Below are 17,198 nucleotides of genomic sequence, written 5' to 3'. Positions count from 1 at the left end.
GGATCAGACAGGGTTTCTAATATTTTTCTGAGAAGGAGAGAGAAAGGTGCAGTTAAAGAGTTAAATTCTGTGTTATATAAAGGTTATATGGAGAAGGACCATGACAATGTTTTATTGCTACTGCTAAAATTATTTTTTTCTTAGAAATCGGATTTCAGATTGAGTTGATGAACAAATTTTCTTAATATTAGGCAAGCACACTATAACAATATATTGTGATTGAAGGCAAATCACATGATTTAACTGATCTGGCTCCATGTGCTCAGATTTAAACATGCATGTCTTCCAACTTCTGTTTGTGTCTTGTTGTACAATTTTCGCTGTGCTTCCTTATTTTTCCCTTATCACAACTCGTTTTAACATAGCACAGAACTTCTTTTGTGTATGATCTCTAACATCCTGTTCTGGTGGTGAGGATTTGTGCCCAGAGCCAAACATGTGCTGAGGCTGCTGCTGCCTAATGTAGTCACAAGGTGTAGAAACAGCTCAGCGTTTGGCAGGCACAAAAGAGTGTGCCAGAGCAATTTGCTTCCGGGCATGAAAGAACTCTGTAAGACTATTTTGATCTTGCATGAGACTTGTGAAATACTGAAGTCATATCATGTTCTGAAGTCATTATAATTTGCCCCTGACTTTAGATATTTTTTGATTTCTGAGATAGCATTGCTCCATGCAAAAGATATCTTAACAATTCTGTGTTTCAGTGGCTCTGAACATGTCATTTTCTCTCTCTCTCCCTTCTTGCTGAAATCTGCAGTTTGTTGCAGATTTCAAACCTGTCAACACCCAAATGTGTGACGCCAATTCTCGATACATGTGAAAAATCTAAGCTGAGGGACATGATAATATGTAGCAAGGGAGGAAGATAGAAGTTCTGCAGAATACATTTTGTGCAGTACAGGAAACTTTTCTGTAAACTCCATTTTGAAGTTATGTAACTGCTATAACTGGGTAGGACAGGAGTTTGGACTTCATGACTCGCACTTTTAGGTTAGAGGAAATTGACAATGCTTCCACCGCGGAGAGTTTTACGAACTGCTTAAAGCACAAACATGAACGTATTAAAAGTATGAGTATGCTCAAGTGAAGGAAGTTGATGTTTTGAAGGTTCCCCCTGGTGTTGGGCAGCTCAGCCCGCAGCCTGACTGATCCGGGAAGTGCAGCCCTGCACAGGCTCGGGCTGTCCCTCCGCATTTGGGCAGCTCCGTGTGCCTGTCCCGGGGCACGGCTCGGCTCTGCACAGGCTCGGGCTGTCCCTCCGCATTTGGGCAGCTCCGTGTGCCTGTCCCGGGGCATGGCTCGGCTCTGCCCCGCTCCGAGCGGGAAGGGCAGCCGTGCACAGGCTCGGGATTTCCCTCGGCAGCTGTCCCGCTCCGTGCGCCTGTCCCGGGGCACGGCTCGGCTCTGCCCCGCCGCTCCAGCCCTGCTGCTGGGCTGCCTCGCCGTGCTGCTCCAAACCTCTGTGTCAGCGGAGCATGTGCCGATGCTGCTTTGGTCCACTCAGAGGTAAGAAATAGAGTAAGAGTGTATCCCTGTGTGTGTGTGTGCCATTGTGCCATCGAATATGGTAAATCAGCTCTGGCCCTAAAATTATCCAATGAATAAATTCGCACCCTGGCCAACAGATGATTTTACCCATTTTTATTTATAATTTTAGTGTTCTAAGCTGAGCAGTAAGAAGTAAAATTCTGTAAACTAAAAATCTGGAGTAGATGTGCTTTATTCACCCTGAAGTATCTTTGAACTCTACTGTTAGAGATGATGTGACTTAAAGCCACAACATAAGGCAGTGACACAAAAAGGAGCTGGCCAAAAACTCTGTGGCAGTTTTTTAAGCCTTGGATTTCCTAACTTCTGAACCCTGACTTTTTACTTTAATATTCTTTTAATACAGGTTTTTAAGTACACTGCTGTATGTATATGCATCAGTTGATAGAAATAACTGCAGATGTGAAATTCAGAGGCTTGCATATACTTATGAAATAAGACTGAAGCTGTTTTAAAAGAGCCAAGTATAGACCTCTTTCTTTCCAACCAGGAATTTTATTCATGCTCACTTTAAGGATTTTGTACCATTATTTGGAATTTACAGAAATATGGCAGGTTGGGCAATACAGTAGCTTCAAGTGGATACCAGATATGTAAAGTTGTCAGAAAAATATGGGTCACTTATTTATCATCTTTGCTATATTTTTACCCATCTTTTATGGGTTTCCAAAACTTGAAAGTTTGCAAATATGAATCTGCAAGTTTTGAAGAAGTTTGATTGTTTTATAGCTTTCACTTTGTTTTTTCCCCCAAAAGAAAAGAAATATGTTTCAACATCAAGGCAATTTTGTATTCAAAATACTTAGTGATTCACCACTATATGACAGGTACTCATATGAGTATTATCCTTTGTATTTAAAAGCAAAGTAAATGTTGGAAAACACTGTTCTTAGGTTAAAAGTAATTCTAAACATCTAAGAAAAGATCAGTCTTTCCTTTGTCCTACTTCCTGGTTTGCATAAAAAACATACCTGCTGTGTATATATATAAACAACATCTCATAACGTAATCCCATGTGGCCATAAAAGCAAGCTTTCCACCAAGATGCAATTAGCAGCTTGTTCTACTGCAGATTTTTCTGGTTTATACAAATCCAGAGCAAGAAAAATCAGGGTACTGGACTGGTAAGCAGTTTAATGTCGCCAGGAGTAGAACCTTTGATGGAGGAAGTGTTCCTCCAGCCATGACATTTGCATTTCGAAAGGAGAAGTTCTTGTGGGGCCAAAATTAGTTCTGGTGAAGGTCTATGAAGCAACTGAAAAGAGCTGAAAACAAAATAACCCTAACAACTTTCTGTTGCTAACCCCTAACTCTGTGCTTTACATTTGGTTCTTCACAGTGATGCAGTGTGTGATCCACAGGCCTATGACATTTGGAAATTACTATTAAGAGTATTAACAAAGTTAACTACTACAGAATTGCAGTAATTATGGATGTCTGTGGATATCTATTCACTCTGTAGAAACCCAGTATAAATCCCACCAGTATAAGATTAGCAATTCATTAATCAACAGAAGTTGCAATTCACTGATCACAGGTAATTCCATCAACTTTTTCTAGGTTATCTGTTAGGATTTGATATTGAATAATTGCATTTTGTTCTAATTCAGAACTAGCCAGTGTTTGCCAAGCTGTATCTCAGGACAGCTTATTAGAGAATGTAACACTTTAAAGTCTCTTTTATGCATTATTACTGTACTGTAATCATGCTATTAAAGATAATTTTAGATGCCAGATAGAGGTGAAACCTGCAGCTGACAAACACATGCAGTGCACAAAGCAAAGGGAATGATACCAGTTCTCACAGAGACATTGGTAAATCAAATACCTCTTTCCTCTAGAAAGAAAAATGCAGATCCCTACTTAGAGAAAATTGTTTTTTTAAAAAACAATATTCTTTCTCAATTCAACTATGGAATAACTCAGTATGTCACCCTGTCCTCATTTTCACTGATATAGAATATATCACTGGATATTCTTCAAATAAGTTTGGCATGGAAAATTTGACGTTTATTTTAAATCAGCCTTTAAACTAATATTACCTGGTTGGGTTTTTGAAGTAGGGAAGGTTGAGAGCCTCTTCTTGCATATGATACAAAGAACAAATTTGATTTAGCCATTTTGAACCAATATTCAGAAGAATTTCTTTCCCTCCACAGATAAAGAGAAGGAGTTTGAGAAAATAAATTCATTAAAATTAGCTTTTGTAATTGCCCCCTCATGTGTTTGCTTTAGGAATTATTTTTGCCTACATTCTAAAATATATATTTTAATTTATGTATAAAATTTATAAATATATATATAACACTTTGTTTTTTAATGTTATGCTTATATAGGGAAAATGTTCCTTTTCTTGCAAACACAGGTTATAAATGATTTTGAGAAGGTGTTAATGCCAAATAGTACATTTGCACTATTTTTTTTTCTAAATTAAAATGTTTTCTAAACTACTGATAAATCTTCTGAAAGAAGGTATAACATAAAAAGGAAAAAAAAATTTTTAGCTATAATTTTATTGGATGCCTATGGAGACACTGTGTGCCAGCATGAGCAGGGGAAAACATGATTTCTTATATGGCAATCACAATATGACTGATAGAGACAACTGATAAGAGTAAGTTGTAGGAAAGACTTCTGAAGTCAGCTACAAAACAAAAATGTAAGTTCATGAGTTAGACTGCTGAAGTCCTGTTGTCTTCCCATCAGCCCTTCTGGTGGGTCCAGATACAGGAAATCTTGAAATCTTTGCTTCCTTCGACCTAATTGTTCAAGTTCCAGGAAAAATACTGTTCAGGAAAGAACATGATGTTGTCATGTCAGAGCAGTGAGGCATAAGAAAGAAGCAAAATACCAAGCTTGCTTTTCTCACTTTCTTCAGGGCATTGTTTGACTGTTGGAGGAAAGAGAGAGCCAGTTGAGTTTTAAGTTTACTCCAACTTAAAGCTTCCTTAGGATTCCTTATACCTATGTGGTCCTGCACACACATCAAAGAGCATACATGAGCAGAGATGCTGGTCACTGTGAGCCCCAGTGTTGCTGTGGCAGGGCTCAAAATGCACTTGGCACGTGGATGGGTGACTGCACGAGTCTGTGTGTCTTTGGACACGAGATTTTATGTGAGCAATCCATAACAGCAATCAATGTGTGTGTTGGCCTGCTGCTGGTTTCACACTGCCATCCTCACTGGGGTGAGGAGTTCAGTGGCATGAGCTGTGTCATTGTGTCCAGGGAAGCACATTGCTGGTGTATCCACGGCCCCTTGGCACTCACAGATCTCCATCTCACCCCACAGTAAAACACAGTAAAACAGACTGACCAGGCAAGGAAGCTGGAGCACAAGTCTTGTGAGGCATTGCTGAGGGACATGGGGGTGTTAAGCCAGGAGAAAAGGGGGCTGAGAGGAGACCTCATTGCTCTACAGCTCCCTGGAAGGAGGCTGTAGCCAGGTGAGGGTTAGTCTTTTCTCCCAACTAGCAATAGACTGAATAAGAGGAAACAGCCTCAAGTTACACCAGGGGAAGTTTGGGTTGGATATTAGGAAAAATCTCTTCACTGCAAGTCAGGCATTGGAACAGGGAAGTGGTTGAGTCAGCTGGAAATGTTCTAAAAACACATGGATGTGGCACTTAGGCACATGGTTTAGTGGTGGTGTCAGTGATGGATTGACGGTTGGACTTGATCATTTTAGAAGTCTTTTCCAGCCTAAATGTTTCTATGGTTCTCTTTCATGTCTGAACCACACTGAGAATATTGCACCAAGCAGACAGCAGCAGCCCCTCAGTGAAGGATGTAGCCTTCCCTACTGCCATGCATAATGCTCAGCAAACTTTTTAAAAGAAGCAAAATCAGTGCATGCATAATGTTGTGAATATAAGTATTAGGCAAATGCTGAATTTTAATAGAGTTATTAAGCAACCTATGTATTTTTTTTAATGATGATGAAGTTACTAAAGTTGACTGCTTGAAAGTTAAAAAGTGTCTCAGAAGGTGTTTTCAAGGTTAGTTAACAAGAACTGCTTCAAGGAACAGGGAATTTCTTAGAAGCAAGTATGCTTTAAAAGAAGATCATTAAACTTCTGAGGTTTTGAGTTCACAGCAAAAGCCTTTACCATTGTGCTGCTGCAAATAATTTTGTTTTGTTTGATGTGCTTTCTGTTACCTTTTATTCTTAATTGCAAGTCCTCAAAGCTCTCAAAAGCTTCAGGTTTTTTTTTTCCTAAGGTTAGGTGTGAAATGGATTTATTTAGTTATTTTTAAAATAGATATACCAAGACATTCAGTGTCATTTTCTTTCACACAAGCAGTTTTTATCATCTCTTAATTTAATCTGTGTGCTTTTTCTTTAATATCATTAGTATTTTGATGTGTCCATGCAAGGCACAAAGTCAGTATGAAAGTCAGTTCCTGAAGAGTCATTCAGATTCTTTGGAACTTTCTGTGTTTTCAAATATATTAATTTAAAAGATTATACTAAATTTTTTTAAACTGTGAGGTTTGTCTTTGAAAAGTGGAATCATGCCTGCTACAATTTCTCAGTTCTTAATGTTCATAAATATAAGTTAATGTGAATTTCCAAGAACAAATTAACAAAGAAGTGAAGATGCTGAGTAAAACTAAGAAAATATCAGATAATTTCAACCAATAAAGAAACATTTCCTTCATCTCAGCAGGATTTAATTCTAAAGCTTGTAAAGTGACAGGAAAAAGTTCTAGTAGAATTTAATTTTCACAACACCAGCATGTTCTCCTGAAAGAGTCTTCCACACAGAGAGTTTTCTGTAATGCTTTCCCAAAGCCCAGAGTCTGAAGTGAGATAGGCATCATTCAGTGCTACAGGACTCTGCTGGGTTTATCTCTGCCATGGGTGCAATATTGATTCACTTCCAGCAATCTTCATCAGAATCGCAGGGAAGATTTGGAGTGCAATTTACATTTTGTCTATCCAAAAAACAACATTGAACCCCACCTATGTGTTCATTAACCCAGTTCTGCCTTCATGTTAAAGGACTGCAAAGGTTGTTCTCATTCATAAAAGCTTGCTGTGCAATGGTGATTCACAAATTGCTTTGGGTTAGCAAATTTAACTTTTATCCCAACTTGATCAAATTGCCATCATATAATGACTGGTGCTAGAGCACAAAACAATTGCCTATATTTGAGTCTTTGTAATTAGAACCAGCTGGAGTGTCTGGAATACCTATTTTCTCAGGTTTCAGCAATTGATGTGTACCTGAGAAAAGATGGAAGATTATGCATCAAGTTCATGGTTTTCCACAGACAATTAAAACACCTAGGATAAAAATGTTCATAAAAATTTTCATCCCTATACACCAGTGTTGCATGCTGCTAAAATCCCAATGAGGTGTTGAAAGGATAATGCCACCTCTTGTTTTGCCTGTTTTCTGTAGCAATAAAACTTAATAGGTGAGTTATTTCTCTGTCCAGTCCTCATAGTGAAAGGTTGGCAAAAGAGTTGCAAGCTGGGTGTCTTGAGTCATTCCTGCTGCTGGAAATGTGACTTTCCTGAGCAGCTTTTGTAGAATGGCTCCTTCATCATTAAATCCTTAGGAGAGAACCTGTTTACAATAGCACTGAAAGACACTTCTACTAACAAAAGTTTTATAAAAAAATACTAGTTTATGACAACTTGTGATCTAGTTGTCTGAGTTCTACTCCTCCTGACCTCCATTTGTCAGCACTGAAAACTATTTTGGGAGTTGGGATGCTGTCTGGGAATTCTCTTTGAATGTTTTCAATGTATTCTTCTTCACTGCATTTAGTAGGTAACTTTTATTGGAAAGATGCAACTCTGCTCTTGTACACAAACAAGAAAACAGAGAGAGACGACCCCTATCCATTCTTGCTGTAATACAGTCAAATTGATACAGGCATAAATGGGCAAGTTCTTTTTCTCTAGAGTGGAATGAAACTAAACTGAACTGTAAAGTTGATGTTAAATGAAAGATCATGATTTCATTACCTGCTGCTGCATATTTAAAGAAGGAAGAGTTGTCATCACTGGCAGCAAATTTTACAGAAAAAGGGATTATTCCTTTGTAGATCCCAGTGGAATCCAGACACTGCTGTGCATGAAGGACAAGTTGTCTCAGCCCAGGAGCTGACAGTGCTCTTGCAACCCCTTTTTACCCAGAGCTCCAGAAACCTCGTGTTGTTCCTGCAGGATAGGGTATGTAAAGCTTTTTTTTCTCACTAATACTGAGCACAAGTCTGTACCTAAATGAGATGCCATGGCTCCTTCTCACCAACCCTCTCTCTTTGTTTTTCAGCTTAGCATAGATGATTTCACATACTTCAGTGAATCCTATGGCAACAAGAATCCGTTTCAAAATGTTCAGGCAAGCATTTATTTCTTTTATTTCTTTATGTGCAGGGCGCTGAGTTGTAGAAGTTTTCCTATTTAAATTACTGAGATTATTCCAGTTTAAGCAGATGTGTTAAAGGAAATCAACTGAGTTTACAGATACGTGCTTTCAAGCTATTATATTTTTAAAGACTGAGTTTTCACAAAACATCATAACTAACAAAATTGTTCTTAAAAATGCTGCAATTTTCTGTTGTAAAAAACAACATAAACTTCAAGACCAACACCCCAAAATTTTGGTTTGAAGCCGTAGGAAGAAAAGAACTTACAGGAACCAATCTTCTTTTTTTTTTTTTTTTTTCTTATTTTCAGAATTTAATGCCTATTTTGTTTTTACAGAAATTGAAGCTCATTCAGGGAGTTAACTGTTTTATATGGTGTTAAGTTAATATATCACTAAATGCTATATGGCCTTAATCTTCATTAAAATGATAATGCTAGTTTATTAACTTGAAATAAACTCGAAGCACAGAATTTAAAATGGAATCCTCCCGAGCCAGTCAACAGCTTCAAATTCTGTCCTCACTGAGAAGGTTTATAGATTTTGTGCAGAGCATCTATGATTGTAGTTACATGACAGTTTATTGAAATGTAATTAGACATAATGTTCACTTGTGGAAGTCATAAAGACATTCCTGGAGGCAGTGCAAGATGAACTGATCTATTAGTAATGTAAATGGTATCAGAGCACACAAGTGTAAATTCCCAAGCACCACACAGCAAGCACTATATGTAATTAAATACATAAATATTCACATAATACCTGTCTCTACAACTGTACTAAGAACCTCACATCTTCCTTGTATAACTGGAACTGGAGATATTAATCTCTTTGTCACGTAACAGCATATTAACACTGATGCTGGAAGAGAAACAATTATTCAAAGTATCTATGTGGGTTTTCTGAGGAATAAGTGGGAGTCACAGTCATCTGTACTGTAAGGATCAGTGGTTGTGTCCTCAGGCAGATGCACTGGTTCTTCTCTGCTATGCATTATCTTCTCAGGGTTTAACATCTCTGCAAGGCTGTGTCTGGAGCAAATCTTTGTTGCTGCCTGACTACAAAACTGGTTTAATTTCAGCTGTTCTAATGCATTGCAATGCATGACATTGCAAGCTCCTAATAATGTGATGATCTTAGTTAAGTAGGCCCTGGATGTTTAAAGGGCTTATCAAAGTATTTATAACATTCTTCTTTTGCCTTGTAATCAGGACTCCATCAGCACTGTAGATGGAGATTAAAGGCTTTGAAGTCTAGAGATAAGGCCAGAGACTGATAGGTTGGAAATCAGATGGTGTACAAGGGGATTTGGCTCCTGTTGAGGGCTGGTGAGGAGGTCCTCAGCTAAACAAAAGGTCGTGTTTAAGTAAATCTTTTTCTGTATCTGACATGTCAAAGACTTATGCTCAGGTTTTTAACAATCTGAATAAATGTCAGCAACTTTTTTTTTTCCTGAACCTTGCTTCTGTTCCCTCTTTGTCTTGGAGCTGAGAATTTTTTCTGTGTTATGGCTTCTTTAAAAAGTTTATTTATTTTTGTTTATTTTCACAAATTGCTCACCTTAACTCCAGCAGTTCCTACATTTGTTCTGTTGGATTTGGCAATCTTAATGCTTTTCTAGTGTAGTTAGATGGAGATGAGGTGCTGTAATGAGTGAAAGAAAATGAAATGTGTGAACTGCATACTTCTTTTTCACCTAGGTGCCCATGGAGAGAGTTTTGTCAATATCTATTACATAGGGTTTAGTTCTTAGGCCAGAAAAGGAACTTTATAGTCATCCACATTGGGCATAACAGAGTCTACAAAAATTTGCTCAATTGCTGTTGTATTACTTGAACTCCACTCGAGATACTTTGGGTATGAAATCAGTTCTTATATATGCTATGAAAGATTGCAATAATATTCACACAACACTGGACAAAGTGAAAGTCAGGTCTGAATTTTCTCATTGGGGAAATTAGAATCCTTGATGGTGTATAATCACAAGTTTTTTACCTACACAGTCTATATTATACAAGTGATCAGTTAAACTATAATAAATGTTCCATTGCTCTCAAGCATCCTCCTCTATGAACTCTAAAAATGCAAACTTATTCATGAACCTAAGCTGGAGATTTTGTTTAGAATGTATAAGTGTATGTAACAGCATGTGTACTACTAGAAGAAATTGTTATTTGAAAAAGAGTTAAAGGTTTTTAAACCCCAGAAACATTTGCAGATATTCTATTTGTTCAGCTGCATTAGCAGATGTTCTGATCTTTTGGTATCAATGGGTTTGCATGCAATAAAAGAATCTTATTTCCAGTTAATATAAAGGGAATCTTAAAGGTAGATCATTTATCTTGAACTTTCCAACAACTTCTAAATTAAATAATAAAATACAAATATTAGCATTTGGGGAACTTCTTTCTCTAGCAGTCACCCACCCTACACACTATTTTTCTTTAGTATTAGCTTTGGCTTTCCCCAGACGATGCTCAGCTCCTTAGAACTGCAGTGTATATTAACACATTCCAATTAGTGGCCAGCTGTGCAGCTTCATAATTATGACTCTAAGTCATTGACACTTGTAGTGTGATAATTGCAACCTGTCCTCACTCAGTGGTCATAGACTGAGCAGTACTATTTAGTCATGTGTGATACAGAGATTCTAATCAAGCTTTCATTGTCTTTATTTCCTTTCTTTTAGTTTTATTATATTATTTTTTTGCAAGGGAACATGCACAGAACTGCATAATAATCAAGATAAAAGTTCATCATAGACTTATTCGGTGACATGATGATGTTTTGTTCTCTAGCCTTTTCTAAATATGATTAATATTTGATTTTTTTCAATCTTGATCACTATCAGCCTCTGAATTACTATTTTCAGAGAGCAGTTGTAACTCTCGAGGTTTCATTACTGAAGGGTAACACTCAGTTCTGAGTCTATTACCTATCATTGTGTATGTGAAATTAGGTTTATTTTTCTGTCACCTGTGCTGTGCTAAAATCAATTGACATTGAATCTTACCAGTTACTCAGTTGCCCAAGAGGTTGTACCAGAAGCTGCTTCTGTAGTTCATCAGTCAGCCACTGTCTTTACTAGCCTGAAAAATACATCATAAGGAGCAAGTTTTGTTAGCTCAATATTTTATCTTTTTATCAGATAGTTTAGGAAGGTATGGAACAGAACAGGCCCTAGTGCAGTAACAGATACTTTTTTATACCCCTTGCTTGCTAGATCTTTACCTATTCTTTTGCTACCTTCATGGAAAAACTGCCTCTCTCTCTCTCCAAAGCAGCTTCATTTCTTTAGTTGTCCTTGCTGCAAGACTCTGCCGAATGCCTTGTGTGTGACCAAGCAGACTGTACATCTGGAGCTTCCTAGAACACATGCCTATTGACTCCTTCAGATATCTTCAGCAGAATTGTTAGGGAAAACTTTTTTGTGAAAGCCACATCACTCTTTTCCCCAGTACAGTCCTTTGTTATTGCTAAAGTCTATATTTTAGTCTTTGGAATACTTCCTCCCATTCTTGGACTTCAGGTTTTTCTTCTCAACAGTCCCTTGCATCTGTCTGTTACCTTTAGAAAAAAAAAAAATGGTTTCATGTTTCCCCCTATACAGTACAGCACAGAGATTTTTTCAAAAATACTTCCTGTAGTTGGAACACACTTTATCAGGTAAAGTACATCCAATCAATTTTCATTAAATTATGACTTACAGCTTTATGCTTACATTTGAAGGGCCTGGCTACAGTGTGAAAGTTTGTGGGATAGATAATAATTGGAAAGTTAAAATTAAACCTTCCCCTTCTCCTTCTTTTTCCCCTTCCCTTCTCTCCTCATCATTCTCCTGTTCCTAGTTACTATGTTGTTTTCTTTAGCAGAATGCAAAATCAGACATTCCTCAATATCCTCTTCATTCTCCACCCTCTTTTGTAGTTTTCATGTTTTGAACAGGCATGGTAGCTGAAATCCTAAAATGTGTAAAGCAACATATAGGTATTGTAAAGAAAAGTGCATAATTGCCAAATGGCAAGAAGGACAGAGAAGCATGGGATCAGATTGCATAGCTGAGGCTGTTGAGTTGATATCCAGCTGTGTCTGCCCTTCAGATGAAAAGCAGCTGAATACCAGAGGCTGGAAGCTGAGACAGATGGCAGTGCAGCATTGATTAGGAGCAGAGGCATAATTAACATATTACTCAGTAATTATACATTTTATATCTTAATCTACATTAAATGAGTAATCTGCTTAATATATATCATTGGATGAAATGGCTGTTGCCATTCTGGTTGCTGCTATTGGACAAGGCATTAAAATATATAAAATAAGACAAAATCAATTAATTGCTCAGAATTTGAGGTCTAAATGCAAATCTGTAAACAAGTAAAAATTAAATACTTCATCTTCTCCTTTCAGGATGTGCTAAAAGCACTACTCAAAGACCTGTACACAAGATCAGTGCTTTCTAATCTATTTATGTTTCTGCAGTTACTTTTCTATGAGTTTGGTAAATGAGGCAATGCTGCATAATCCTCCTGTATGAGCATCTACACCTATAGCCTTTGCCTAGGAAGGAAGTTGTGAGCAATTATAAAGAACCAGAGCAGGTCAGAAAAGGGGTAAGCAGTCAAAGAACAGACTTCATAAAGGTAAAAAAAGGTAAAAATGAATAGTAGGAGAGAAGTGTTAGGAACCCCACAACACTTGCATCAGAGGGAGAGAGGGTCTGTAACAGACTGAAGATCTGAAGGTTGGATCTAGTGACAGACTTAATCTAGACTTAAATGTAGAAAATGCAAAAGCAAAGTTAGCAAGTTGTAAACTGGGACTCAATGAAAATGACCTTCTAGTATTCATATTTGCATTGGCTCTCTGTGGCAAGACTTTGCTTGTGGGCAGAGTCCAGGGGTGGCTTTTTTGAGAAGCTGCCAGAAGCTTCCCCCATGTCCAAAAGTGTCAGTGCTCCAAGGGGGACCCACCAGCCCATCAGAGACGGTGGTGACATATTTAAAGAGGTGGAAAAAGTTACTGCACAGAAGCAATTGTGTTTTGAGAAGAGAGGAGTGAGAATGTATGAGAAGGTCAGCACAGAAGGGGTGGAGGAGGTGCTCCAGGCACTGGAGAGAGATCCAGCTGCAGCCTGTGGTGAGACAGCTGTGCCTCTGTAGCCCAAGGAGCTCCATGGGGGAGCAGAGATCCACCTGCAGCCCATGGAGCCCCCAGGGCCAGCAGGGGTGGGTGCCTGAGGGAAGCTGTGACCCTGTGGGCAGGCTCCTGGCAGGATCTGTGGAGAGAGGAGCCCATGCTGGAGCAGTCTGTTCCTCAAGGACTGCACCCCATGGGAAGGACCCGTGCTGGGGCAGTTCATGAAGAACTGCAGCCTGTGAGCAGGACTTCCTGGGAGAAGTGATTCCCATGGAAGGGACCCCATGTGGGAGCAGGGGAAGAGTATGAGGAGTGCTCCCCCTGAGAAGGAAAAGGCAGTAGAGACAGTGTGTGATGAACTGACCTCAGACCCCGTTCCCTATCCCTCTGCACCACTGCAGGGCAGGAGGTATAGAATCATGGGTAATGTGGTGCCTGGAAGAAGAGAGGGGTGGGTAGAAGGTGTTTTTAAGATATGGCTTTATTTCTGTTATCATACTCTGATTTGATTATTAATAAGTTTAATTATTTTTCCCAAATCAAGTCTGTTTTCTTGTATAATTGGTTAGTGAACTCTCCCTGGCCCATGAGCTTTTTATTTTCTCTCCTTTGTATAGCTGAAGAGGACAATGATGGGGCAGCTTTGGTTGGTATCTGGCATCAAGACAGTGTCAATCCACCACAGCATTAAATATGGGCTACGTTAATTTTGAACATTTTCAAATCTTCATCTTGCATTTTGTTTCCCCAAATATTTCAGTTTAATTTTATTATCAAGAAAAATGTTTGGAAAGATGTTTTTTGACTATGCAGGTTCCACACTTATAGAATGAGAATGTTTTCCAATTCATTTCACTCAAGTACCTTTATCAGGAAGTCAGCTGTCAGAATTGTAAATAAAGTGAAAGATATTCTGATGCTTTATCTGAACCCATTCAGTTTGAGCTTTATAATTTGTACTTCGAGTAGAAAGGTGGAAAGCTTATGACATGAATTTTGTTTATGTGTCTGGAGGCTCTGTAGATGTGAAATCTGCAGCTTTCTTTAATTAATAGTTGCAAGTTAGACATTTTTCTGTACTATGTGCTGTACCACCAGGATGTATACAAATGCAGGGTGTTTATTATGCAGAGTATGACTTAACTGAAAGGAGCTGCTGGAACTGGGGGTGTCTGGCATTGATCTTTCTCACCTCCAAGGGCATTTAGTCAGAGAGTCATCTGAGCTCTGCTTCTGGCAGTGCTCATAACCACTACACTCTTATCTTGAGAACTTCTACATCATCTGTCTCTCCTCTTCCACCATACATGTAGAAAAGACAGTAAAAATTTGGTGTTACTGAATTCTTTAAGCTTGCTGCAAGTTCAGGAGTAGCCTGAACATTATCAATCAGGCTGGTGAGAATTCACATGCTGTTTACTGTGGAAGTTCCTCACCCTGAATATTAAACTAAGGATACATTAAAAAAAGGTTATATTTAATTATTAAGCAAGTAAATAAACTTCTCATAAATTTATTGCAGGAAATTCTTCAGACCTCTCCTTCATCTTTAGTTTTGCCAGCTGTTGACAGCAAGGCTACCAGGTATCTCCTCAGTGCTCTTCAAGAATCAGGAGATTGGAAGTTAACAAATGTAACTAACCTCAATGTCTCTCAGCTGGAAGTGAATCCATCTAACCCAAACTTACTGGTGGTTCAGCTACAGCCACTTGCCAGGTAGGAGTTTATCACAAACAGACCCACATGTTTGCATGATTTTCAGAGCTTTTGAAAATGTCAGTTGTATTCAGGAAATGCAGAAAAACACAGTGGAAGCTTGTAGGGCTATCAAAATTGTTTCTCTTACAAGGATGAATTCAGTGTTTTTCAAAGTCCCCTGCTGAGCTTACCAGGTGTAATAGATGAATTATGTTGAGAGAGGCAGTCAGGCATTCCTATTTTGTCTGCCTCATTATATGAGAACAAAGGGGCAGCTAATAAAACTAAATGGCAACATGCTTTTTAGCAGAAAGGCTCAATTATTTTACTCGACACATGATTAACCTGCAGAATTAATTGCTAGAAGGCATTCCAGGGGTCAAAAATACTGGCAGGATAAATAAGCAAGCAAATAAACATACAGACAAACCTGAAGCTAATAAAGAGCCTGATTTTCCATCACTATGGAGGGAAGAGAAGGGCTATAATTCTTTATGTTTTCAGCTCTAGGAGGGCTGTGATCTAACAGAGATAGGAAGAGACTGTTCCTTCAGGTGAATGTATACTTAGAAAATATAAGGGATGGTTGCTGAGCTGCTTCTGCTTACTCTTCTTCCCACCTTGTTACTTGGCATTTGTACCTGATGGTGTAAAGTACAGATATCAATGTGTCCTAAACAAATGCAATTTAGCTCACTACAGAAAAAGAGGCATGATAACTATTTTAAAGAGCTCCTGTACAAATGTTAAACAAGGGGCCAACACCAAATGAAAAAAAAGCTACCCAGAGACTGATCAAAATACTGTCAGTTAGATGGCCTTTCTGCTGCCAAGGAAATTTGAAGGGTTTAAGAATCAGAAGATGGGGTCCTTACATTTTTAATGGCATTGCAGAAGAAAAGAGTCATTAGGAGGAGATGAAAGAATTACAGAGGGACTGACAGCAATCCTTTTATCAGTCAGTATCTTCATACATTTCTGATTCACATAATTCTTGCCTAGCAAAGATTTTTAATTATTTCTCTCCCTCTTTTTCTCTAGTGATTTAAAAGAGATTTCCACTCTGGAAGCAATTGCTGAAAATGGTGAGTAATATTATCTAGACATAACTCATATTTGTGTTTTCACTTGAACAGGTTGTATTCTCTAGTTCCCAGGCTTTGCTGAGCTACTACTATTTAAAGGCTTTTATCCCACTCCCCTTCTACAGTATTTATAAGTTGTGGTTATCTTAGTTTTAGTCAGACAGTAAATATCTGATTAAAAATCCACCTGGATACAGCTCTGTGACATGAAATGTAAGCTTGATAAATTTCCATCTGCTTCAGGCATGGGCTTTTGCTCATTCTCTGAGCCCAAACCCTGCATGTCTGTACAACTTGAGCTGCCTGCTTTGATCTCACCTTGCACACTGGCAGCTGGAGGTGCCAGGTTCATCTATTCCAAGGCCTTGGTCTCAGCAATGGGTGTCAGCACGAATAGGAAGTGTTTTTCTAATCTTTATAAAACAATACTGATGGCCTTCTTTGCCTTTGATATCAGTCTTTTATTGGTTTTGCAATGTGTTAAACACTATTTGTTAATATAATACTATAGAAATTTTTTCTTGCCTGGCATCTGGTTGAGGAAGTGGTGCCACACATGAAAAGGGCTGAGAGGCATCTCATTGCAGAGCTTTTACTTAATACTCTAAATTAGAAATCAAATTACAAAGTGTGCAAATCAATGAAATGGTAGTTTGGGGGTTTACGGTGTAGTGGGCTGATAATTAAACAGCATTCTTATTGGCTGTGACTATTTCTTCTCAGAACTGGGGTTGTGAAATCAGAAACAGATTTGAAAATTGGGGAAAATACCTTAATACTGAAATCAGTTGTGTATCCTTTTCTATTTGTTCTTGCACAAAATGAGTGGGTTTTATGCTAAAACAAGCAATTGGGTTTTCATCTCTGAATTGCAGAGGGGTTATTTTGTTCTCTTTTCATGTCCACAGAGCATGCTGGATAGCTGAGCCTTGGCTGAATGTTGGTCTCAGCTAAATAGTGATTTTTCTCTATGGGACATTTCTTTCATCATTTGCACAGATTCAAGAATAAACTTCCCAAGCCCTAGAATCATAGTGTCTTAGAATATGTTGAGTTGGAAGGGGCCCACTGGGATGACTGAGTCCATCCTGGCCCTGCACAGGACAGCCCAAGAACCACATCATGTGCCTGACAGTTTCTCCAAACGCTTCTTGAGCTCTGCCAGGTTTGGTGCTCTGCCACTTGTCTGGGGAGCCTGTTGCAGTGCTCTGTGTAGAAAACCTTTTGTTGACATCCAGCCTAAACCTCCACTGACTCAGTTTCATGCCATTTCCTTGAGTCCTGTCACTGGTCACGAGTGGTGAGATCAGCAGTGTCTGCCCCTTCTCTTCCCCTCATGAGGAAGTTG

The 17,198-nt window shown here is 38.6% G+C and overlaps 1 protein-coding gene across 1 annotated transcript in view; it reads left to right on the top strand.

Annotated features, from left to right (window-relative positions):
* Positions 1–1,120: 1,120 nt before the first annotated feature.
* ATP6AP1 (ATPase H+ transporting accessory protein 1) overlaps positions 1,121–17,198 on the top strand; it is a 50,136-nt gene continuing 34,058 nt past the window's right edge. Inside the window, exons 1-5 of the mRNA XM_079303292.1 lie at positions 1,121–1,506; positions 7,609–7,735; positions 7,836–7,904; positions 14,590–14,783; positions 15,807–15,850. Of these exons, the coding sequence (XP_079159418.1) occupies positions 1,295–1,506; positions 7,609–7,735; positions 7,836–7,904; positions 14,590–14,783; positions 15,807–15,850 (646 nt within the window). The 5' untranslated portion in view covers positions 1,121–1,294. The remainder of the gene's footprint in view (positions 1,507–7,608; positions 7,736–7,835; positions 7,905–14,589; positions 14,784–15,806; positions 15,851–17,198) is intronic.

The sequence above is a fragment of the Erithacus rubecula genome (genome assembly GCF_903797595.1).
Source record: "Erithacus rubecula genome assembly, chromosome: 4".
NCBI classification, from domain to species: Eukaryota; Metazoa; Chordata; class Aves; order Passeriformes; family Muscicapidae; genus Erithacus; species Erithacus rubecula.
The sequence above is the reverse complement of the archived record's forward strand: the minus strand, read 5'-3'. Positions and strand labels throughout refer to the sequence as shown.